This window comes from Corylus avellana, chromosome 2 (assembly GCF_965113065.1).
Source record: "Corylus avellana chromosome 2, dhCorAvel1.hap1.2, whole genome shotgun sequence".
NCBI classification, from domain to species: domain Eukaryota; kingdom Viridiplantae; phylum Streptophyta; class Magnoliopsida; order Fagales; family Betulaceae; genus Corylus; species Corylus avellana.
Window position 1 is genome coordinate 25,408,202 of NC_142491.1, and position 25,642 is coordinate 25,433,843.

At 34.8% G+C, this 25,642-nt stretch overlaps 1 protein-coding gene across 2 annotated transcripts; it reads right to left on the bottom strand.

The window, feature by feature from the left end:
* Positions 1 to 1,686: 1,686 nt before the first annotated feature.
* Positions 1,687 to 7,052, bottom strand: LOC132168132 (uncharacterized). 2 transcript variants are annotated; one of them, XM_059579221.2, is made up of 9 exons: positions 6,969 to 7,052; positions 5,337 to 5,519; positions 5,161 to 5,210; positions 4,964 to 5,033; positions 4,755 to 4,860; positions 4,141 to 4,207; positions 3,909 to 3,984; positions 3,056 to 3,351; positions 1,687 to 1,916 (listed from the first exon to the last, which is right to left on the bottom strand). In XM_059579221.2, the coding sequence occupies exons 2-9, from the start codon at positions 5,494 to 5,496 to the stop codon at positions 1,833 to 1,835; spliced, it is 909 nt and encodes a 302-aa protein (XP_059435204.2). In that variant the 5' UTR covers positions 5,497 to 5,519; positions 6,969 to 7,052; the 3' UTR covers positions 1,687 to 1,832. The 2 variants fall into 2 exon arrangements, with proteins under 2 accessions (XP_059435204.2, XP_059435203.2); XM_059579220.2 differs by having other exon boundaries at positions 5,337 to 5,524.
* Between the last annotated feature and the right edge of the window lie 18,590 nt (positions 7,053 to 25,642).

Genomic DNA, 25,642 nt, shown 5'->3' on the forward strand with positions numbered 1-25,642 from the left:
ACAAGTTGTGACCCTTCCACCGAGGTCTTTCAAACTGTTAGAATGCAGTGCTGCTCTAATTCGTGAAAGTGTAAGGAGCGGATAGAACACCGATGAACCCATGGGTCAAGAGTTTATTTTAGTTAAAAATTATTTTTTAATAAAAATAAGGGCATTTTAGGAATTTCACACCCCTCTGTTAGGATTTAACAGAAAATCCTAACGGAATGTGATAACTGAAACGAAACAAAAGTTCAATACACCAAAGTGAGAGCCTTTAAAGATTGAGGGGTGTTTGTAAAAAGTACAAAAGTTTAGGAGGGGTAAGTGAAGTTTCTCCAAATATTATAATTATTATATTAAAAAAAAATAAGGGTAAGATTGGAATTTCACACCCCTCCGTTAAGATTTCAAAAAAAATCTTAACAGAAGGGGCAAAGTGGAAGGAAACGAAAGTTTGATACATCAAAGTGAGAGTTTTTGAACAATGGGAGGGTGTCTGCAAAAAGCGCGAAAGTTTGTAGGGGGTAAGTGAAGTTTCCTCTTTTTTATTTTTTTTAAATGGAAAATTTTATTTAAAAAATTAAAAAATAAATTTTTTTAATAAAAACGAAAATTTTTTATTTTAAAAAATAAAATCGAAATTTTTAATTTTTTTTTCTTATAAAAGGATTTTTTTTTTTAATTTTAGGTTTTTTTTTTTTTTTTCAGAAATTTTAGTATTTTTATTTTTATTTTACTAAGGGTAGTTTCGTCATTAGAAGGACATTAACAATATTTTGATAGTTTGGAGTGACATTGTCAATTGAGTGGTAGTTTGAAAAGGATATGTGGACTTTCCCTTTAAAATTTTAAAAAATTAAAGGGTAATTTGATCTTTTTAGTGGTTTCCGTTAGAATTTAACAACAAAAATTAACGAAGGGGAGTCAATTGTATTAAATTGAAAGTCTATGTGTGAAATTGTAGTAGTTCAAGAGTCCTAAGTGAAGTTATCCCAAGATTTTAAAATTTTAATAGTGTATATATTACTTCGTGTTGAATATATTGTCACGTTATTTAAAAATCATCATTCATCAGGTGATAAGCGGATTAAACTGGGGGAAAGCTAAAAAAAGAAATTCAAGTTCAAGGGAACGTTTAGAAAACATAGCAGAGATCTTGCGATGAACAAAAGTTACATAACCTAGGGAATTCTGATAGGAGAGAAGCTCATTTTGCAAAAGGCCAGTTAGTTTATTTACGGCCCCCCTCTCAACAGAAACATTCCCTCCATAAATGGCCTGTTCATCAAGACTAAAGTTCATACATACTAATGAAGTGAAAAGTAAAGAGTAAACTTCAAAGCCTTTATTCCAACCACTCATAACAAGAATCATTTTCCACCACTCAGCTCCATCTAGAACAATGTCTTGTTGTACAACTTCTTCAAACTTTGATAGCAAGAGATGTTTTTCCTTATTGTTTAAGTTATGTAATATGATGAATAACAGAGAGAAAAAAAACAGATAAGAAGTCTTTGGTGAAGTTGTTTACACTAAAAAGGAAGTCAACAACAATTAACTTGGCGGATTCGCAAAGATACACCAAGAGATAGATGGACTTTTTAATCAAAGTCATGCTTTATTTACCCTTGAGAATAAAAAGATGCTACTCAATTTCTATGAAGATGCAAATAACAAATCTACCACATATCCAACCAAGATCGATTATCGACGCTACTCTTCAAAACCCTTTTTATAGAGTAAACAATGTCGCTACAGAAACCAGGAATAAGCAAATAGAGAAGCAAAAAAGAATTACTCACCAACTGCACTAATGAATATGACATTCCCCTCAAAAATAAATGCCAAAGCTATTCAACCTCCATACCAGAATTGGCTTCATCTAAAATCTTCTGTAGTTCCCTCACTCTTTGCCTTGTCAATGCAATGGAATCCTAAAACCATAGCAACCCATCATCATCAGCATTCGGCTAATAACTTTCTTTGTGTTTCCATAGGCCATTGTTTAATGTGCCTTGGGAAGCCAAATTTATGTACAATATACAATTTGTGTAAGACAACTTTCTACTTATTGGAAAGAATGAATCCTCTAGACAAAGTAAGAGTATTACAGGGCTTCAGGTAGAACACCCAGCCTATATATCCTGCTATATGTTTCTTGGCAAAATCATGCACAGATTGGATAAAACAGTTTATCTGCTCAATGGAATATTGTTTCTGCTGAGTTAATAAAAGTATTTTTCCCATCCATTTCAAAATTTCAGGTCCTTTTCTACACAAAGTTCTAGTAATTCAAAGCTTTCAAGACACTATTGAGTTTTGGATTCCAATTTGATTCCACGAAAAGACAGGAATAGATGTCAAAACCAGTTTTAAAACTGTGTTTGTTTTGATGTAAAATGTATTTTGAGTGAATGTTCTTGGTTACAAATATTTTTCGGGGAAAATCAGTTCCTTTGTTTGATTGAAATCCTGAAAATAATATTGAAAATATTTTCAGGAGTTTGGTTGATACCAAAAATATTATTCCACTGCAGCTGGAAACCAGCTAGAAAACCACCCATAACTGTCAGACAGCCATATGCTGACATCAACACTTTAGGAAAAAAAAAAAAAAAACCCCGGTGTCGCATGGCATTTTTGTTCTCAGCAAAATAAAGTACAGAAAATTGAACATTTGTATACCCCACATCTATGAAAGAACCCCACCCCCACACCCCCCGACAGAGGGCGGATGGAAACTAGGGGAAAGGTTTTTTTTGGGGGGGGGGGGGGGTGGGGGGCGCTTCAAAGAATAACCCGAAATTGATTTACGTATATCAGCATTTTTCATACCAAATACCGCAAAATGGGGAAAAGGTTTTCTTAAGAACATTTTACACTGAAATAAATGCATCCTTAGCCTCAAATATATTATGACCATGAGCCCCCAATCAAATATAAATATCACTCCAATTATCATGGCTCAACTAAGTAGATTGTAATGCAACAGGTTGGAACATACTAAATTTATAAACAAATTGGCACTTTTAATGGATCCTTTAAGGGTGTGTTTCAAGGGTGAAAAACTAACCTGGATAGCGGATGTATTAGCGAGAACTGGTCCGCCTGGCTTATAAAGAGAAATGAGTTGACTTGAAGAATCCAAAACCACAGTAACAAGAGTTTCCATGATGGACTCTTCCTCAGCAGTAGGGTCTGCCAAGATGTAGTTCTTGTGAAGTATGCATGTCAATGAGAAAGGAATGCTTTTCAGCGTGAGCTTCCTGTTCTCTCTATTAACAGGCTCCTTTTCTGGCTTTCCTCCATCTTCCTCCGACACAACAACAACTCTACCATCCTCGTTTAGGGAAACTGCAGGGATTTGTACTGCAAGGCAGCAGATCTAGTTAATGATTTTAAGTTAAATCTGCATTCGAATATATACAAATTAAAATATAAGTCTACGCAAGTATAATTGCAAATCTTTAATGTAATTTCTATGCCATGGGCCTGAGTTTTGAAAGCAAGAAGCTTTCTCGAGTAATTGTGCTCATAAGAAACGAGGAATAAAAGAAATTGAAATGCATATTTCCCAGATTCTATTAAATAATTTTTTACTAGTATCAAAAAAGTAAAAACACGATGAGACCAAGAGAACATTGTCAGAATTCACGAATGCGTCAAAGGGGAAAAAAGCACGATTTCATATATGTGACCAAGTACAATCACTACTTCATACATAGAGTAAGAACCATAGAATCACATCGCTCTTTCACCATCAAACCAGAAAAGTTAAGCAAACAGTATATATTGCTAATGCAGAACTGAATGTTGGGTTGGGTTGGTTGTAGGGAAGTGAATGTTCTAGGCTGTTGCTGTTAGCCATGCAGCAAGATTTGAATGGACCATACACAATACCAGATGAGAAAGCATGCAACTCTTACAATAAGACAAGGCAGCAACAGCTGAAAGTAAAGCAGCATCAAAGAGAGCACCATCAGCATCCAAACAGTATATGTCCTACAACATATAAATTTGAGTATTTCTTTATAATACAGTTAAGAAAATTGACCATTACAATTCACAATGTCCAAAAGAACATGCTCAAAGCACCAAAAGGAAGATTTTCTAAATTTGTAAGGATAAATATGAAGATGCAGGCAATAATGCCATTACCAAGTATACCATCCAAGCAGCTTTTCCACTGACCAAGGATAACTCTTTCAAATCCACCATGCCAGAACTGCAACAGCACATATAACTAGTCATTACAGAACAGTTACACCTAGCCAGGAATAAAAGTGGAATATAATGAGGTAACATTATAGGAGATCATTGACAATCATAGAAGTGCTGATCAACCCAACAAATAGAGGCACAACAAGTGCAAGGGACAGAACAAGGAAGCACCCAAGAAAAAAGTTGCTGAGATGAGCATATACATGTAATTTAATAACTTCAATTGCTTTTGGATCCTATTCTAAAGAATAATTTCATTGGGCACCATAAATGTATCTTAAATGACTAGCTTAGCTGCCAGATGTTAACACATAATGCCCTTAACAAATACTAAATACTCATCTTAACGAGTTGTGGCATCCCGCATAACGCATCCCTTCATTAAGGACTTTGTCATCAACTTTGGGGGAGCGGGGGGAGGGTGTGTTGAAACTTCTTAGCACCTCTCATAGGCCAGACTAAACACCAATCAACAAACTCTTTGTTCCAACTTAAAGGACTTTGGAAAAGAGAATTTAACCAGCATGCAGCTAGAGAATATAATTACGTGCCTTGAAATAGTGTCAGATAATTGTTTTGACACTACTGGTGCTGCCTCAGCTGGCCTGCCAGGCCTAACAATTGGAGAACAAATTGGAGGCATGTGGAAATCAATAGCTGAAAATAACAAAGATATACATATTATATAAAAGTGAACAAAGGCAACAGAAATAAGTAAAAGAACATATGCAGTTAGTAAGACAATACTGCAATAGTCAACCTACGCAGCCCTCATCTGGTGACTCCATGGAAGGAGTCATGACTTCCATTTTAATAGCAGCCAACATTGTCTGTCCAAGGAACAAAAAGTAAGTACTTGAGTTGGAAAACAAATAAAATCACACACCTGATATATGCAACTAAGCTTAGCCACCCCAGGCCCCAAATGTAGAGAGAAAGTGAGAGAAAGACACTTACAGTTGAACCAATCTTTGCCAATCCTGACCCATCAGCAGTTGCAACAGCCCCTTGAATTAAAAAGACAAGAAAAAAAAAAAGGATTGACCATTTCAGTTTGAGTAGCAACACCAGTAAAATCTATATAAGAGGCCGTAGAATGAGATTGTGAATAAATGATACAAGCTTTAACTAACCAAGGGCTATGGTTGTATCTCTAGCTCTTCCAAGTGGCCTACCATCAGGCCGGATAGATTCCGAGAGATGGCGCTCATAAAAACGAAGAGGGAAGAGGCGTCTGAAAGCATCAACCTCCACTTCTGATGACAAATCTCTGGAAGTATCTGGCAATCCCATTCTCTCTTCTTTATCTAATTACCCTTAACTTTCAAAGGGGAAAAAATGACAACCTTTTAGTATGTAAAACAACTAACAAATCTCTAAAATGCATCATGGTATCTGTATCACTACAAATGCAATACATTGTTGCATTCCAGAGTAGAATTTGCCTTGAGTTTCCCGAAGGAAACAGACAAGACAACAAGAAAGAAAAAAGAAACAAAAAAAAAAAAAAAAAAAACTTTTAGATGCCAGCCAAACAATGCCAAAATATTTTGACTCTTCATAAAAAAGCATTCAGCTAAGGCTACAAGTTTTTACTTCTTTTTTCATTTTCCTACTCTTTCTCGGCAATCAAACAGAACATTAAGCAGGAAAGCCACATAGCCCTTCAATAATTCAAAACCTACTAAAAACAATTCTATCACAAATAGCTTGCAATTCCATTCCTTTGATTCTTATTTCACACTCTCACACTTCAATCCATCACTATCTGGCAGTTACATGAATCAGAAACAACATTGAGGCCTTTGACATATTAATTTAAACCCAAAACCAAAAAAAAAAAAAAAAAACACAAGCCTCTTGAAAGTATCTCTTTGGGAAATAATTTGAGAGTTTGGATATTTTAGAAAATTTGGGAAAAATATGATTCAACTTATTGTAGTCAGGGTTGTAAACAAGCCGAGCCGAGTTTTGACAATCTTGGATCGGCTCGTTTTAGAGGGCATATAAACAAGCCGGTCTCGAGCTCGAGCCGAGCTAGGAAACCCTTGCTTGAACTCGGCTTGTTGGAATGCTCCTTAAGGTCTTAGGCACCGAGTGCAAACTGCTTCTTGGGGCTATCAGACTAGAGGTTCGCCCCTTAAATTAACCAAAGTGCGCTTGCAGAAAACTCCTTGCCAAAGGCCTGTGCACTCCCGGGATTAGTCGATGCGAAGCTCCGGATACCCGGTGCCAAATAAAAAAAAAAAAAAAATTGAGCTTATTTATTTTAAATAGTTTTTGGTCTAAGTGTTACCAAAACGTAAAAATAATAGGCCAGGCAAAATGAAATAAATCAAGAAGATTGAACAATCTGTATTCTGTGAGTATTAACCCAAACAAGATACAACTAAAAACACCCAATATGGACGAAGACTTCAGAGTTCAGACTAGAATAATTGTCTCAAAACCAAAATATTTGGACATTGACATTTCCAGGTACATCAAATCATTAACAAATAACAAGTATTATTTGTTTAGTTATAGCCGACTGTATCAGATCAAATATGAAAGAAGTTAATTTCACCTGTCAAAAATATCATGCTCTGCAATGAATTAAAGATAAATAAGTAAGTTCTCACAAGTCAGATACATGCTCTGTATAACACATGCATTTTTGTTCCTTTAAGAAAAAAATGAAAATTAGTTTTGAGCTTCGGTACAATTAGTAGAACTGCACACAGATTAGTACAATTAGGAGAGAGAGACGGCGAGACGGCAAATACCTGGTGGGCCGCTGGACGGCAAGACGGCGAGACGGCGAAGACGCCACCAGACGGGATAACGAAAAACCAAAGAGTAGAGAGGGACGAGAGACTGAGACAGAGTGAGAAAGAGGCGACGAGAGAGAGGGACGCGCGAGAGAGGGACGGCGTGAGATGGAGGGAAATTGTGAAGAAGGAACAAGGCTTGCGTTTATTTTCTTCTAAAACGACGCCGTTTTGGTGTTAAACATAGAAACGGTGTGGTTTTAATATTATTTTTTTAATATAAAATATATATTTATATTATTATATATTAGAATAGATGGTCAGTAGATATTAACCGCTTTTTTCTACCCCTAAAACTGCTAACCATTCCGTCATCCACAGTTAATAATTTTTTATAACTGCCTACCAAAGCGATTATACGATTATAAGTGGTTATGAGGCGATATAACCGCCCTGTTTGTACGCTCCTAGAGCTTAAGCTAGCTACAAGGGCAATTTCGAGCTAAGTTGAGTGCTCGAGTGGCTTGATGTATTTCCCACTTGCAACAAAGAAAAACAAGGAAAAAGCTCAAAGCAATAAGAGAAAATAGCGAAAGAAAGTGTAAAAAAAAAAAAATTGAGAAAATAGTTCAAGGAGATGAAGAATTGCTAGCGGACGGTGATCTCCATTCCCCCACAAAATGTGAGAAATAGCTTAAGAAAATAAGAAAAAAAATATGAGAAATAGGCAAAGAAAATAAAATATGGAAAATATTTAAATATAAGTGAGACATTGCGAAAATGGCTTAAACCATCAGAACAAGCTATAGGCTCAAACGAATTTCAAATCCATCATGGAAAATAAAACTTAAACCTCGAACATATATATCAAATTAATAAAAAGAAAATAAAAATGCAGCAATAGATTGCATAAAATGTTTGAGAGAGAGACCTGTTGGCACGAAGGCAAACGATCACACCGAAACTGTGAATCTACGACAAGGTTTTGTCAATAGCAGACAAAGAGAACAGTGGAAGAGAAGTGAAGTAAAATAAAAAGTAACCTATAAAATGAGATGGCGCACAAGAGAAAGTGCAGTAGTCTTTAGGGTTAATAGGATTGAATGGTCAAGATGGTGAGATGTGTGTGCCTATATGGTTTCTTATATTGACAGCCATTTGATCAACTTTGAACTAAGTGGAGCTAGTTGAATGCATTTAATGCAGATGATAAGAAATAGACTGTTAGGATAGGATCAGGATCCCCAGCAATGGCCGGGGAATTGCTGATGGATTTTTTTGTTAATCTGGACCGTCGGATGAAAATTTTGCCATGTGTCCTATTTTAAAAATATAATAAAATATTATATATATTTTAAGAAATAAATATAAAATCAAATAATAAAAAATTAAAAAATTAATTAATAATATGGGGTGGCTGGCCACCCCATTTTCCCTCATAGGGGGTGGCCGCCCACCCCACCCCAGCCATGGGGGTGGTCGAAGCCACCCCCATGGCCCTAGGGGGGTGGTTCAGCCACCCCCTAGGCCAAACATCAAAAAATTTGGTTTTGGGTTTGGCCCTAGGGGGTGGCCGAGCCACCCCCTAGGGCCATGGGGGTGGCGCCGGCCACCCCCAACCGGCCCTTGGGGGGTGGCTGAAGCCACCCCCATGGGCATAGGGGATGGTTCGGCCACCCCCTAGGGCCAAACCCAAAAACAAATTTTATTGGGTTTGGCCCTAAGGGGTGGTCGAACCACCCCCTAGGGCCATGGGAGTGGCTTTGGCCACCCCCCAATGGAAGGTTGGGGGTGGCCGGCGCCACCCCCATGGCCCTGGGGGGTGGCCGAAGCCACCCCCATGGTTGGGCTGGGGTGGCTGGCCACCCCATATTATTAAATTAATTTTTTATTATTTTATTTTATATTTATTTTTTAAAATATATATAATATTTTATTATATTTTTTTAAATAGGACACGTGGCGAAATTTAGACATCCAACGGTCCAAATTAATAAAAAAACCCATCAGCAATTCCCCAGCCATTGCTAGGGATCCTGATCCGTTAGGATGGGATCCGGCATAGGTATTAGGTGCGGTAGTGAAAACTACACACCTATGCTGTTAAAACAATAAATAAAAAATTGAACCAAGTGTAGTCGTTTGAGTGGTTTTTCACCGAAGTTTTTATATTTCCTTTCTCTGTCGCACAAGATTTGGGCGCTCACCTCTTTGTCCTTATATCCTCCACTCCACCATTCTTAATCTCCATTATTCAACGGTTTCTACCCCTTTGAGCTTGTTGATATTATTTCATGAAACTAAAATTTCGAATTTATTATTATTTCATGATTATTTTGAATTTCAAATAAATAACAGATCTCCTATTATCATATTTTAATAGTCATTTATTTTAAAAATAATAACTTTTTATCCTATTATCTTGTTTTGATCGGTTACCACCACTTCATCACTATCTCCTATTATTATGTTATATGAGATCATGTGTTTTCAAGTTTCAACCAATGAGATCATGTGTTTTCAAGTTTCAACTGTTTTTTCAACTTTAGATTTTAAAATATAAGTAACCATTATTTCAATTAAAAAAAAAAAAAAAAACTGCTTCTGAGATAATATGGAATTATATAGATATATATTAATTCCCAGCAGTTTTATTATTTTACAGATAATTTTATTTTCTCTCTCTTCCTCTCACGATTATTAATCGCTGTTACAAAAAATTTCTGTTCTGGATAGTGTTCAGGGTTTTTGCAATCTGCACACTACATCAGGCAGTATTGTATCCTGAGGATAAGATTGCTCTGATTCCCTTTTGCAAGACTTCTAATAGAAGTGGGAGGCAATGTTTATCTAAAAGATAGAGTCATAATCGCCTTACTGACCAGATTTCATTTACTTCTCATTCTGTTTGTATTCTACGTTTATTTTTCCCTGCAATTCCCACATCTAGATTTCCAACAATTTTTAGATAAACATTTTGCATTCTTCAATGGCACTTCCAACAATGAATTCTGCTATTACTTCTCTGAACGTGATGCCACAAGATCTTTCCAAATTGGATCGTTTTGATGGCAACAACTACAAACGCTGGAAGGAGAAAGTTGAATTTCTACTGACAACATTGAAGGTTCGTTATGTGCTCGACACACCCTGTCTGAATGTTCCTGTGGAAGGAGCAACTGATGAACAAATTGATGTGAAGTTCAAATGGGAGGAAGACAACTACACATGTAGGGGGAGTATCCTCAACACCCTCACTGATCCATTGTTCGATATGTATGCACCAAAGAAGTTTGCAAGAGAGATCTAGGAGGCATTGGAGAACAAATACAAAACTGAGGATTCTGGCAATAAAAGCTATCTAGTAAGTAATTATTTTGATTTTTAAAATGGTGGATAATAAGCCTATTTTGAATCAGGTTCATGAGATTCAACTTATTGTCCAACAATTGTATTCAGAGGGCATTCCAATTGATGAAAAACTTCAAGTGGGTGCTATTATTGCCAAATGACTACCAACTTGGAAGGATTACTATAATTCACTTAAGAGAAAAGGTGATGATCTGACTCTGGAAGGTCTTCAGAGACAACTTCGTATTGAAGATGAGTCAAGGCTTCGAGACAAACTCGAAGAAAAGGTTGAAAGGAGCAAATCTGCCCATGTTGTTGAAATAGACAACAAAAAAGGAAAAAAGCCCAAATTTGAATTTGGTGGTCCTAGTAAAATAGGTCCAAAGAAAAAGGGCAATTTCAAGAAGAATATGATTTGTCATTACTGCAAGAAGCCTGGGCACTTCATCAAGAATTGCAGAGTTCTGAAGAAGAAGGAACAGGCCAACAATGTTGAAGAAAATCTTATTGCAGTAATTTCTGAAGTGAATATGGTAATCAATGATTCAAGTTGGTGGGTTGATACTGGTGCAACTCGTCACATCTGTGGAGATAGAAATCTCTTCAAAAAATATGAGAAAGTCGGTGATGAGATTGAACTCTACTTGGGAAATTTAACTACCACCAAAGTAGTTGGAAAAGGCACTGCTGTATTGAAATTTACTTCTGGCAAAATAGTTACTCTTATTGATGTATTTCATGCACCAGAGATTCGAAAGAATCTGGTTTCTGGTAATCTTTTGTCCAAACATGGCTATAAACTTGTATTTGAGTCTGACAAATTTGTCTTGACCAAAAACGGCATGTTTGTGGGCAAAGGTTTTGCTGTAAATGGAATGTTTAAACTCAATTTAATAAAGGAGAATGTTTCTGTTTATATTGTTGACTCTTATTCATTATGGCATGCTAGTTTAGGACATGTAAATTATAATTTTGTGAATCGTATGGTTAAATTAGGATTGCTGCCTTCTAATTTGCATGATGATAAAGATAAATGTGAAATATGTGTTAAAACAAAGTTAACTAGAAAACCGTTTTCAAGTGTTAATAGATCATCTTCGAATTTACTTGAATTAATACATTCTGATTTATGTGATTTGAGTGGTAAAATTACAAGTGGTGGTAAAAGATATTTTATTACTTTTTTAGATGATTTGTCTAAATATGCTTATCTCTTTTTTATTAGAACAAAAGATGAAGCTTTAGATATGTTTAAAATTTATAAAGCTGAAGTTGAAAATATACTTGGTTGCAAGATTAAATCATTAAGAAGTGATAGGGGTGGAGAATATTTTAATAATGACTTAGACAATTTCTGCGAAATTAATGATATTATTCATGAGAGAACAGCACCTTATACACCACAACAAAATGGTGTAGCAGAAAGAAAAAATAGAACACTCATGGATATGGTAAATGCAATGCTTAACCATTCTGGTTTGCCTGAAAATCTTTGAGGTGTAGCTATTTTTTCTGCAATTCACATATTAAATAGAGTGCCTTCTAAAAGAAATAATTTTTCCCCCTATGAGTTATGGTTTAAACGTAAACCCAACATAAATTATTTTAAATTGTGGGGGTGCCTAGCTTATGTTAGGTTGCCTGATTTTAAAAGATCTAAATTTGGACCAAGAACTTCCAAATGTGTTTTTATCGGTTATGCTATTCATAGTAAATCTTATCGTTTTCTTGAATTGGATTCTAATGTAATTATTGAATCAAGAGATACAGAATTTTTTGAATCCAATACAATTAAAAACTCTAATTTTTCTGAAGCAAGTACTTCTAATAATGAAAATATTTTTGAAAATATTGTTTCAGAAAATGAAGAGAATTTTGAAATTAGAAAATCCAAAAGAATTAGAAAAGAAAAGAGTTTTGGTCCTGATTTTTTGACATATTTTATAGAAGGTAACTCTCAAGTGATTGTAAATGAAGTTGGTGTGTGTTACAATATAGAAAATGAACCTTCTAACATTGAAGAAGCTATGAAATCTAGGGATGCCACATTTTGGAAGGAAGCTATTGATGATGAAATGGAGTCCATTATGTTTAATAACACATGAATTCTTGTAGATTTACCTTCCGGTTCTAAACCCATAGGATGTAAATGGATCTTTAAGAAAAAGATGAAATCTGATGGATCCATTGACAAATATAAGGCTAGATTAGTAGCCAAAGGGTTTAGACAATCAAAAGGCATTGATTATTTTGATACATATGCTCCTATGACTAGGATTTCTTCAATAAGAACTTTGATATCTTTGGCTTCCATATATAACCTTGAAATCCATCAAATGGATGTGAAAACATCATTCTTAAATGGTTATTTGGATGAAGAGGTATATATGGAACAACCAGAAGGGTTCATTATTTCAGGGCAAGAAAACAAAGTTTGTAAATTAGTCAAGTCATTATATGGTTTAAAACAAGCTCCAAAACAATGGCATGAAAGATTTGATAACATAGTTATTTCTAATGGTTTTCGTTTGAATGAAGCTGATAAATGCATTTATTTTAAAATGTTCGATAGTAATATTGTCATTATATGTTTGTATGTAGATGACATGCTAATTTTTAGTAATAGTATTTGTTGTATTAAAGATATAAAAGATTTTTTATCATCACATTTTGATATGAAAGATATGGGTACAGCAAACACTCTACTTGGTATTAAATTACACAAAATAGGAAATGCATATGCCATATCTCAAACTCATTATATTGATAAAGTTTTGAATAAATTTAATCATTTGCATGACAAAATTTCTCGTGTTCCTTATAACTCAAGTTTAAAGCTTGGAATAAATAAAAATCGATGTGTATCACAACTAGAATATTCTAGTGTTATTGGAAGTCTGATGTATGCAATGCATTGCACATGTCCAGACATTGCATTTGCCGTCGGTAAATTGAGTAGATACCCAAGTTGTCCAAGCATTGAACATTGGAAAGCAATTTCCATAGTGTTGGGTTATTTAAAAAGAACTAAATCATATGTTCTACACTATGGAGGATATCCCTCCGTAATTGAAGGGTATAGTGATGCTAATTGGAATTATGTTGATGATGGATCTAAATCCACAAGTGGATGGGTTTTTAACCTTAGTGGTGCAGCTATCTCTTGGGGATCCAAGAAACAAACTTGTATAACTCACTCAACTAAGGAGTCAGAGTTAGTTGCTTTAGGAGCTGCTGGAAGAGAGGATGAATGGTTGAGAAATTTTTTGATTGACTTGCCTTTATGGCCAAGTCCCATGCCTCCAATTTCCTTGCATTGTGATAGCCAAGCTACATTATCAAGAGTATATAGTAAGTCCTACAATGAGAAGTTAAGACATATCAGTCTTAGACATAATACTGTGAGACAATTATTGGAAGAAGACATTATCACAGTAGACTATGTAAAATCGTGCACGAACTTAGCAGATCCTTTTACAAAAGGCCTAAGTAAGGATCTGATTTGTAAAACCTCATTTGAGATGGGTCTAAAACCAATTGAGTAGATCACTACAAGATGGCAACCCAACCTAGACTTTGGAAAACAAACTCTAGGTTCAATGGGAAAAACAAATCTTGATGGTGATGATGTTAACACTAAATTAGACCATCTAGAGGAATAATTGATGTTTAGTGCGAGTCCTGTAATGAAAAGGAAAGGTTGAGTATAACTCTTAATGAGGTCGCATAAAATGTGTTTTTTAATTTACAGGAGCACCTAGAAGAACTCTACCTATGTGAGTGTAAAGTCAGGCTCCTTTTGTCGGGGCTTGGTAAGCCACCTAGAGCACTCATGAAGTTGGGAAAACGCGTATGGCCATTAATGCGCGACTGAAAAGAACTATAGAAACTTTAATATGTTGATATGTGTTAATTCTCCGGTTTTATCATTAAGTATGATAGTTCAAAGACATTGAGCCTACTATCACACTGATAAAGCTTTGAGAATTATACACTAAGTGAAAGTTCAAACCCTAAAGGTACTTTCATTTATGTATCAACATTTTGGAGTAACAGTAATTTTATTTTTATTATTTTATTATTATTATTTTTTTCTTTAATTTTATTTTCTTGAAATAAGTGGGGGATTGTTGATATTATTTCACGAAACTAAAATTTTGAATTTATTATTATTTCATGATTATTTTGAATTTCAAATAAATAACTGATCTCCTATTATCATATTTTAATAGTCATTTAGTTTAAAATAATAACTTTTTATGCTATTATCTTGTTTTGATCGGTTACCACCACTTCATCACTATCTCCTATTATTATGTTATATGAGATCATGTGTTTTCAAGTTTCAACTGTTTTTTCAACGTTAGATTTTAAAATATAAGTAACCGTTATTTCAATTAAAAAAAAAAAAAAAACTGCTTCTGAGATAATATGGAATTATATAGATATATATTAATTCCCAGCAGTTTTAGTATTTTACAGATAATTTTATTTTCTCTCTCTTCCTCTCACGATTATTAACCGCTGTTACAAAAAATTTATGTTTTGGATAGTGTTCAGGGTTTTTGCAATCTGCACACTACATCAGGCAGTATTGTATCGTGAGGATAAGATTGCTCTGATTCCCTTTTGCAAGACTTCTAATACAAGTGGGAGGCAATGCTTATTTAAAAGATAGAGTCATAATCGCCTTACTGTCCAGATTTCATTTACTTCTCATTCTGTTTGTATTCTACGTTTATTTTTCCCTGCAATTCCCACATCTAGATTTCCAACAGTGCTTGCCTAGATCTCTTTCTAAACCTCAATCATATGGCTTTCAAGGTCCAAGGTGTCGAGATTTTTTCAAACAGCCGGTGAGAAACAGAGAACTGGCTCAGTTCATACCCTTCATAGGGGCCAGTAGTAGATTCTACTTTTCTATTTTTAACTGAAATTATACATGTCAATTTGTTGAAGTCGGTAAGAAATCTGATGGTTTGATGCATAGAGAAGTGGCTGGGAAATCTAATGGTTGTTTTAAAGTATATTAAAAAAAATATAAAGAGAAAAAGCAAGGAAGAAAGATACAGATTAAGGTGGTTCAATCTATGACCTACGTCCACACATCAAAGCCTTTTCTTGGCTACATCTTTCTTTCACTTGATAAAAATTATACAATAAAATGACTTATTTATAGTTGAATGAGGCCAAGAATACAATAAGTACATAATCAATATGTAACCTATGAGAATTAGTGGAGTAAATAATACATTAATTTAATTCAAAACAACTATTTTACATTGTCTTCAGATGTCTCAATAAGCCTCCACAAACCCAACGGTAGATCACGTACGTTGAGGTTTGGCCTTGAACATCAAAGGGCTAAAAACAAATGGCTACCGTGGCCTATATTAAAACATCAGCTACTATGACCGAAACTTGAACTTCGGCAACTTTGACTAGCATTGGCTACTATGGCCAAAACATGAACATCGGCTTCTTTGGCTGACAACGGCAATTATGGCTGGGACTAGAACATCAGTGATTGTTTGGCCGGCATATAAAATATAGCTACAAAGGTCACTTGTCGCAAAATTGAGAATCCATGAACAGACAAAATTATTGCATCTTTATCATTGAGGAAGATCATTAGGTGAAATTGGCTTCATCAAAATGCTATCCACAAAACCCCGTTTGTTTTTGGCACATAAAGTCATAGTGATAGCACGAATCCAAGTGTGATAATTATCTACGGACATAAGAGTTGCAACAAGCACCATTGTTGGACTATCCAAGTGATGAACATAATGAGGATCATTGAGTGACCCATGTGAATCATTGCTCTCAAATGAAAGAAATCGCTATAGGTGATGTTTCAGCCAATGCAAAATGATCAAATGAATAAAAATGGCTGAGGAAAAATTGAGTTTAGAAAAATCGTTTCCTAAGTGATGCACGAGAAATTTGAGAAAATTATTATTTTAATTATGCATGTTTGTTTTAGTTTTCATTTTTCAATAAGGATTGAGTTTTTCCTTTCCAATTAGGATTTGTTTTCCTTTTCTAATTAGGTTTGCTTTTCCTTTTCCTTGTTAATTTAGGAGGTGCCTAGCTTATACAAAGACATCTAGTCTTTGTTATTTTTCAAATTCAGTTTATATTATCAATTAAAATTAAGTCTTTTATAGTTATTTCTCTGTTTGCTTATTTGGGGCACTTAAAGACTCTCTTCCTTATTTGTTATTTTCTCTCTTTCTGAATTCCCTTTTCAATTTTCAATTTTTAGTTTCTGTTGCCATTATACACTGTCAGAACAATCTTAGTTCTGCTTGGCATCACTAACACTCCGATACCATGTTAAAGTATATAAAAAAAAATATATAAAGAGAAAAAGTAAGGAAGAAAGATACAGATTAAGGTGGTTCAGCTTATGGCCTACGTCTATACGTCAAAGCCTTTTCTTGGCTACGTCTTTCTTTCACTTGATAGAAATTATACAATAGAATGACCTATTTATAGTTGAATGAGGCCAAGAATACAATAAGTACATAATCAATATATAACTTATGATAATTAGTGAAGTAAACAATACATTAATTGAATTCAAAACAACTATTTTATGTTATTTCAATAGTGATGTTTAGAGAAGTGGCTGGGGAATCATGGGTTTGCCATGTTTGCAAGTAGTCGAATGATTTGGAATTTGTGTACCGTGCGAGGGAGAAGAAAATGTAGAAAGGGTCACCACTAAAATGACTACTTTGATCATAATTAAATCTGGACCCTTTATTGTTTTAATAGCATAGGTGCAGTAAGTCAGGTCCGTTAGGATGTGCCCAGATAATCCAACAGCAACAGCTGGGGTGTGTTCATGTGTCTCTAGAATTTACATGAATGAAATGTGTTCAAGCCCAACCAACAAAAAAAATACTAAATGGCCAGATTAAAAGCTAATTGTCCGATCTTAAGAAAAATAAATAGAATAGAAATAAAAAACAATACTTTTTTTTTTTTCAAGTAAAAAAAATACATAAATAAGAAGACAACTTACCTCGTACCATTAAATATAAATAAATTAACATTTTTCTTAGTTAAATAGTATCATTTATTCTACAAATTCCATTATGAAAAGAAAATAACTAATTATGATATATTAATGAAAGTCATAAAGTCCTACTTTAAAAAAAAAAAAACTCAATATGATGAAAAAAAAATACTAATATTAATATGTTTTTTTTTTTAATAATATGTTAGTATATATACTAACTAATTAATATCATAATATGTTAGTATATATGTTATGTATCACTACCAAAAAATAAAAGGGCTCTAGTGGCATAATGTATAATGACGTTTTTTATAAATGACAGAAAAAAACAACAGTTTGTGGCATATCTTTCAATAAGCTGGAGATAAGAAAACAATAAGCTGGCATATCTTTAAATATGCCAGAAATAAGAGAATACTGCCAGGAAAATAATAAAAGAAATTCACTCTTTTCCTAGTACGCCAGGAAAGAGTGTAAAAAAAAAATTGAATATTATGAAGGGAGCGAGGGAGCGGGAACATGAAAAAACAAAACCCGCCTAATTTGTAAACTTACTTTGTTTATATTCCTCTCTCTCGTTTGTTTCTCCCCCTCCTTCTCAAACCCTTTTATTTTGTTTCTCTACCTCTTCTTCTTCCTCGGCAATCCGCGCAATCTCAAACCTGCAGCTGTGTTATTCTTCACTCTCTTGCTCTTCCTCTGGCCACCATGTATTCTTGTTTGTGATCTTTGAGACTTTTTAAGATTTCGATTTAGGGTATGAATTTGTTGGAGGAATACCTAGTTTTGGAATTTTTTGGATGATCAATTGTAAAAAACCCTAAATTTTCAACATACCCTAAAACCCTTATTCGATTTAGAACGTGTTTTCTCCCCTTCCTCTGATTCTACTCCCCCCTCCTCTGTTTCTACTTCCCCCTCCTCTGTCTCGTTTTGTTTACAATTTCAATTGGTCGACTGTGAATTGCTTTGGGTTTCCTGATTTTGTTTTTTATTTAAATGTGGTTGTGGATTACTTGCTCCTCTCTAGATGTTCTTTCAAATTGGTTTTCGTTATATTGCATTCTCATATTTCTTGATTTTGAAGTTCAAAAGATCATAAGATTGTACCTTGGTTCAACTCTATAGACTTCTTCATCTGCCATCTCAAGATAAGATGCGAACTCAAGGGTTAAGGACGTAAAAACAGAGTATAAACTCTTGATTTCCCTATTTGCCCCAACAGAATATACCAGGAAGTTAGTGCAGAAATTTCCCATTTAACTGAGCTATAAAGTTAATCCAAGGAAATGAGAGATTCTGATAAACTTTTGGTTTGTGTTAAATTATGAATGATCTGGTGCAGAAATTAACTGTTGTAGAATTGTGGGAATTGGATAGTTTTTGTTGAAGAGGTTGGAAGACATATGTTAAAAATTAGTTTTCTTTCCTAGAATTACTGCTTTTACACCATAAGATGTGCTCTCTCTCTCTCTCTCTCTCTCAGTACTCATGTTTTTAGTAATACTTTAATTGTTCAGAGAGCTTATCCTTATACAGAGAAAGGGAATCATCCCTGTGGAAGATTTTCTTCTTTTAATTAAGAGAATAGAAAAAAGTTTCTTCTTTGTCTCATAGGACAATTGTGCTTGGCAGTTTGTGTTTGTTTGTATATTCATGTTGCTAATATTTATATTATTTTTGTCATATCCATAAAAAGAAGTATGGAGGTTGTCTCTGTTACATAGTATGAGACTTGAACCTAATCTGCCATTTCTCCTGTTTCCTCCGTGTCTCTAGATGTAGAAGAACATTTTTCTTTCATCATATATATAAGATCACCACAGAAACATAACATCACCAGAGTACTATAACCTCTCATTATAAAATCACAAACACATAATGTGCTAGTATTCAATAATTTCATAAGCAATAAAGTTACATCGTCTATGCTTATCCAAAGCCATTTAGTCTATAGAATGGACTCCCAGACACTTCTACTACTATTGCTCCTGCTAGTCCATAAAGCAGCAATAAGATCTTTAACAACTAAAAGGCCCACTGGTACCCATGTCCTTAGTACTACGATATATAGAGCAATTTGAAAAAGATGTATAGGGAGAAGGGGTGAGTTTGACAACCCAGTAAGTAGTCACAACACCAAGATGTTATAAAACATGCAGTGCAGATTTCTATGTCAAAATCTCTATTATACACAATAACAATTTATGCAGAATAACATAATTAACAAAATAAGCATGATAGTTGCAAAATAAGTAAGCACTTCCTTTTACTTTCCTTTTAAAATAATTGTTTTACCCTTTGATCCGACACTACAAATTTACCGTGAGCAGCGCACGTTGGCTTTCCCGAAGGACCTATATGCTCATCCAGTCGTCACAAGGGAGAGCTACCAGGTTGGCAACTTCCCTAGGTGTAGGCCACCTAGCCGGTAGCACACACCTTCTCGTAACCGTCCTTCGGTGTGCTTGCCATGCTACCCTATGCGGTACCAATCGTCACTATAATCTTGTTTTGGGTTAAACATTTATAATTATGAATGCACATATAACATTTTATATGATTTGTAAGCTCATCTGTAACTATATGATATGCCATGAACTTTGAGAGTTCTTTTCATTCATAATTGCAGTCATGCATAAATCATGAAATAGGGTAACTGTAACACGTACAATTCTTAAACAATGACATATGATTGAGTAAAACTTGGCATTAAAATATGAAAGGAAGTGCAATTGGAAATCATGTAAGTGAATTCTTTATAAAATCCCAAACATTTTTTTTTTCAAAGATTTATAATAAAATTTGTTGGGGTTTTTGGTGTTGTGTCCCCTTACCTGGCATTGCATGCCCTTATTTTGAATCCACATCCAGCTCACAATTCCTACAACGGAGGTAAAAAGTACCTTAGTCATCAATTCGTTTTCAAGTCTCAATCATGCATCACTTTAGTTGCTAAGGATCTTAACTCTAATCTTTATCCTACCATCGTCTATCCTTAGCCAAAAACATTTTAGTGACATCAACCCTATCATGCTTAATTTATATGCCTCACATAGAATTCTAATGATCAACTCTACTAAGGCCTTAATTTAACAAATTGCTTTACACTAAAACACCAAGGTTATAATATTCTTATTACTTTAAAATCATCCGACTACAATTAACAGCTTAAGAAGTCTATCTAGCCATAATATCGCTCTCTTCCTATTCCATTTAATTTAGCAACTTACTCCCAATATCAAAAGTTTAGAAACATTTACAACAATCACTCTAAGTATCACAAGACGTATTAACATCTAAACCCAATAAGCATCAACTTCTATGGATCCCATAATAATTTATGATCAATTAACACTCTAAATATAATTAACTTCTCCAAATAGCAATTCAAGTGTTCGTACACTAAAAGCCCCAATTTAATTTCAACAACAAAATTATGGTTTAGCTTCATACTAAAAATACCATAAAAGATATGAAAATATTACCTTGGAGAGTTCTCATTTTTTTTTTTTCATCCTCCTCTTTCTTTCTCCTCTTTCTTTTCTTCTTCTCTCTTTTCTTTCTTTTCTTCTCTTTTCCCTTCTCTCTTTCTTTTCTTCTCTTTTCCCTTCTCTCTTTCTTTTCTTCCTCTTTCTTTCTTCTCTTCTTCCGATTCTCTCCCTCATCTCACGCACACGTGAGTTGTGAGCAAATGGGGGGAAAAATTGCTCCCCTTTATAAGATGTAAAAGCTGGCCGTATGTGGGGCATTTGTCCCACATGCACTCTACCCACCTGCTGTCAAGTAAGCTTGACACCTTAGCTGCCCAGGTGTTCAAGGAGAAGGCAATGGAAGCATGCTGGGTAGCATGTGTAACCTTAGGTGTCAATCAAATGGCTTACTATGCATGCTTACATCTTAGCACTTAGGTGTCTTGACATGAATCTATGAAGATGTAGTCATAAAATTTTATAATTAATCCTCAATGAACATAAACCTTTTGACTACCACATACCCAAAAATCGTGGCTTACGAACATCATTAACCCATCCAATTAATTTCCCAAGTCGCAGGTACTTCAACTACTCGATAGCTTGACCTCTTAAACTTTGAAAAATCATAACTCTTTCAATTTAAATCCAAATGACACAAATTTTGGCTTGAAATTTTCCTCATTCAAAGGCACACAACATATCCAAAAATCATAACAACCCATAACTATTTGGTACCTCAAAAGTCCCTCGAAATTCAGTGCCTCTGTTTGACTGAAATTCCTGTTTTGACACTTGCATTTCTAAAAATCATAACTCCTACAAGCGTCCAAAAATTATGAAACCACTTTTAAAATCTTCCTTTCTCATCATTCTACAAGGTCTTAAAACAGTTTTATTTAAGGTCACTCATAGAATGTTCGGCATCCAAAACAATGTGACCTTTCTTTCAATAACCCACTAAAATTCTAACTAGCAATTTTCCATCATCTTTCACATTAAGTCTATTTACCTAACTTCATATAAATCTTAATAAAATTGCAAATCCTCCTTATCCTTGATATTAAGATCATGTTTATTCTAGGTATAAATTTCGGGATAACAACTGTATTGGTCTCAAAATTTGTATTGACAGGGACTTTGATATTACGTTATGTTAGTTATTTCTTTGAATGAGGAAATGAGCTTATTTATGTGATTTGTTTAGCTCATTATTCTTTGATTTCTTGACCTTTGATAGTGGCTCTTTTGCAAACTCCAAGAAAAACCAAAGAAGGAACAACCATATTAAGGAAAGTTCTACTTGAAGTTGGTGTTCCCACAATGCTACATGCGATTACCCAATATATTGAGGTTATTTTGATCGATGATATATCTCACTCTTTGATACATTTAAGTACCTGCAAAAACCCACAACATAAACATGTGTTAGTATATAAATTAAAACCTTGATGACATCTATATATGTAGGGTAAATGACAAACATACCTCCTCATGTGACACCCTTGCGATGCTCTTCGAGCCTGTGCAGTGTGGTGTTTTATTCAATGCTTGTATGCCTCTCATAGGCTTAGCATAGTCCTACGTACATATGAGTCTAAGTTATTAATATGTGAGCCATCAAACAATTACAATTAATAAATCTACACAAATTAAGATAACACTCGTGACCTACTTGATTGACGTTATCACACCATTTTTCTAACAATTTTTTCACGTCTACAGGTTTGTACTGTCCAAGGGTCTGCCCCATTCTCGCCCTCACGATCGCAGGAGTATTGCCGTACTGAATCTTGAATTTATCTTTTAACTTGTATCTCCAAAGCTTTAGCCTCTCACCCATGTGTCTGAACGTGTCCTTTTTTATTAATTCCATATTCGACCCAGGCAAGATGTAGAAGTGCTTTTGCATTAGTTAAAAATTGAGAAATTATGAGCCCTACATTATATTTTCAACATCCAGTCATCGTTTTCTAAAATAAAATACAAATGCTACATATCATAAATTAAGAACATCTAATCTACACGTACCATTAATGAGCCCCATAAATCCTGCTTCCTAATTTCTGGTACCTTCTTCCAGTCATCGGATATCCAGACAAAAGCTCCGCTCCTGACAATCTTGCTCATCATCCGTCTAAATTTTTCCCCGCTTCGTCCTACGGGCTTCTACACGCCATTATACTCCATCACGACCCTTTTCTCATCGGGGATGTCCTACAATTTGTGCGAGTCATTTACTTTCAACACTTAAAAATTATCGTGAACATCTGCATTGATGTTTAACACACATATTAGTACCAATATTATTTGAATTTAAGTACTAATAAGCGCACGAGTCGTGTGCAGTAAAGTGTGTGCAAGTGCGAGGTCGAATCCATAGGGAGACGTGTTTGCAAAAATTTGATTTTCTAGTTTAACCCAATTTTATCTTAACCTAGTTCAAATTTTCGTGTTTGTGTCGTGCAAAAAACATAAACTAAACTAAACAATTTGAAAACAAGTAATGGAAAATTACTAAGGTTTCCAAATTCTCCTCACCAAATCAAACAACATGTCTTGCATTTTATGCATACAATAGTCAACCCAAATACATTGTTCAAAAATTGTAAACACGCAAATTAAATCATTCGATGAATCCATCCATTAAAAGAATCACAACGAATATTTAATTGAGATCAAATCATCCATTGTATCTGTAGATCACAATGGATATTAGTCTCAATCCAATCATTCAATGTACCCCCGGACGAAACACAACGAATATTAAATCAAGCACGAGTATAATACCAACATTCAATCAAGTAAACTTAATCAAACAGTTGAATTGACTTTTGAACAACACTTTCATAAAATAGTCTCATTGTATATATAAAACGACAAGAACATGTATGTTTATCAATAACAAGGCTTTATCTTCAACCTTAGTTGAAGGTTTTAGCCTCTCATGATAACAAAAACAATAAACAATTCAATTGACATCATGAGAAAAATAAAATTTACAATAGAATTGGAGTTCAAAGCTCCAAAAACCCAGAAAACACAAATTTTGACAAAGTACGGCACCCCGGCTTGTCTCCTTACATTTACAATGGAAAAGAATGATATTTATAAGCTAATTTTAGGGTTTCAGTGCTGCCAGGTCGTCCGAGTGCTCTCGATCGCACTCTAGGTGAGCTCGATCGCACTCGTGCAATATGTCTTCTGCTGCGTAGGGCGCGAGTGCGCTTGATCGCACTAAACATGCACTCGAGCGTACTTCCAGTCGAAATGAGCCTACTATTGTGAAATATGACTTTGTAGATATTTTAGTTAGCTTTCCAATGACTCCAAAATTGCTTCAATCCGAGCTATACAACTCTCGATATGGCCTTTTTAGTGGGACTCGTCGAGTGCGAATCATCGCTCGATCCCAATTTGCTGCCAATGCTCCATGAAGTGTTTTAAACTCCAGAATTAATGGAATGAGTTGCAAATATCACCTTAAAGCTGCATTTTTCACTTAACATTCTGCAAATCACTAAAACACCAAAACTAGCCAAAACATCAGAACAAAATAAAGCTAAAGGCTTAGCAAATGCACATTAAGGGGTCCAAATATGCAATATTTGGCATTAATCAAATACCCCCAAACTTACATTTTGCTAGGCCCTTAGCAAAAAAAAAAAAAAAAAAATGAAAGCTAGAAACATATGTTCCCTGCCGTGGGAGAGACGATTGCATTTAGCATATGCAACAAGCCTTTTAAACTCCTAGGGATCCTTAGAGGGCGAGTGAAGTCTCGTGAGGGTTTAACAGTAATGATACTCACAAACATTTATGCACTATGTTATTTGACAAACAAGGACGTCCACACAAACACATGGTTTTTCACATCCTGAGCAGGTTTATCACAGTGAACACCACAGTCACATCATCAAGACAACCACAAATCATTCAACTCAAAGATGAATATTTGAGACAACACATGTGCCAATAAGTGCAATGTGAGACTAACATATAATCATGAGGCTTCAATTTATTCTCAAACTTGGGTATACCTTAAAAGTGATAGGAATTCGCTCAAATGAAACAGCCAAGGCTTTAAAACACACCATTTTTTTTTTTTTTTTTTGCGTGTAGGCTGTGCAATGCTTAGCTTCCTTAAGCTTTCTAATTAACCTATGTAACGAGTGTTGGGCTAGAGACTTCCAAACCAAATGGTTTTAGGGCACTAGATGTAGAAACATCCCTAAGGGTTTAATTACTCAAGTCAACTAGGCTACGAAACCAAACTAGCCATACAACCAACCAAGTTAGATTTCTCATCTTTTTACGCGAACACTCAATGCTTAGTGAGGCATGAGGTCCGATTACTCAATAAGAAGCTCAAACTAATTTTTTATTTTTATTTTTATAATTTTTTTTCAAGCCAAGGTTTCATTACGCTTCATCCTACAAATTTCAAGATACACCCTAATCGAGTCAAATCTTATACCTCACAGATTCAATGCTAGTGTGCTCATGGTGATAAACTCAAACATGTGAAATCTCTCTAGTCCAACAATGAGTCAAAAGACTCAGGTTCCTAATGACATGCTGTGTTCACAATGCTAAACAGACCAATGACATGCAAACCACAGAGTAGGTGTTACCCTTGCTTAATCAATAACATAGGAATTTATTTTATTTTATTTTATTTTTTTTTAAAAAAACAAACAACAAGAATAATCAAGGAAAAAGATAGAGAAATGTCAACCCCACCCCCAAACTAAAATGACACATTGTCCCCAATGGGTCCAGAAATACAATACCAGATGAGCGGCGCAAGTCGGGTGTAACGTAGAAGAACGCTC

Coding starts and splice junctions, on each gene's coding strand:
- LOC132168132 (XM_059579221.2), bottom strand. CDS start 5,496: ATGGGATTGCCAGATACTTCCAGAGATTTGTCATCAGAAGTGGAGGTT. Junction 5,211..5,336: donor AGATACAACCATAGCCCTTG/GTTAGTTAAAGC, acceptor TTTTAATTCAAG/GGGCTGTTGCAACTGCTGAT. Junction 1,917..3,055: donor CTAATACATCCGCTATCCAG/GTTAGTTTTTCA, acceptor CTATGGTTTTAG/GATTCCATTGCATTGACAAG.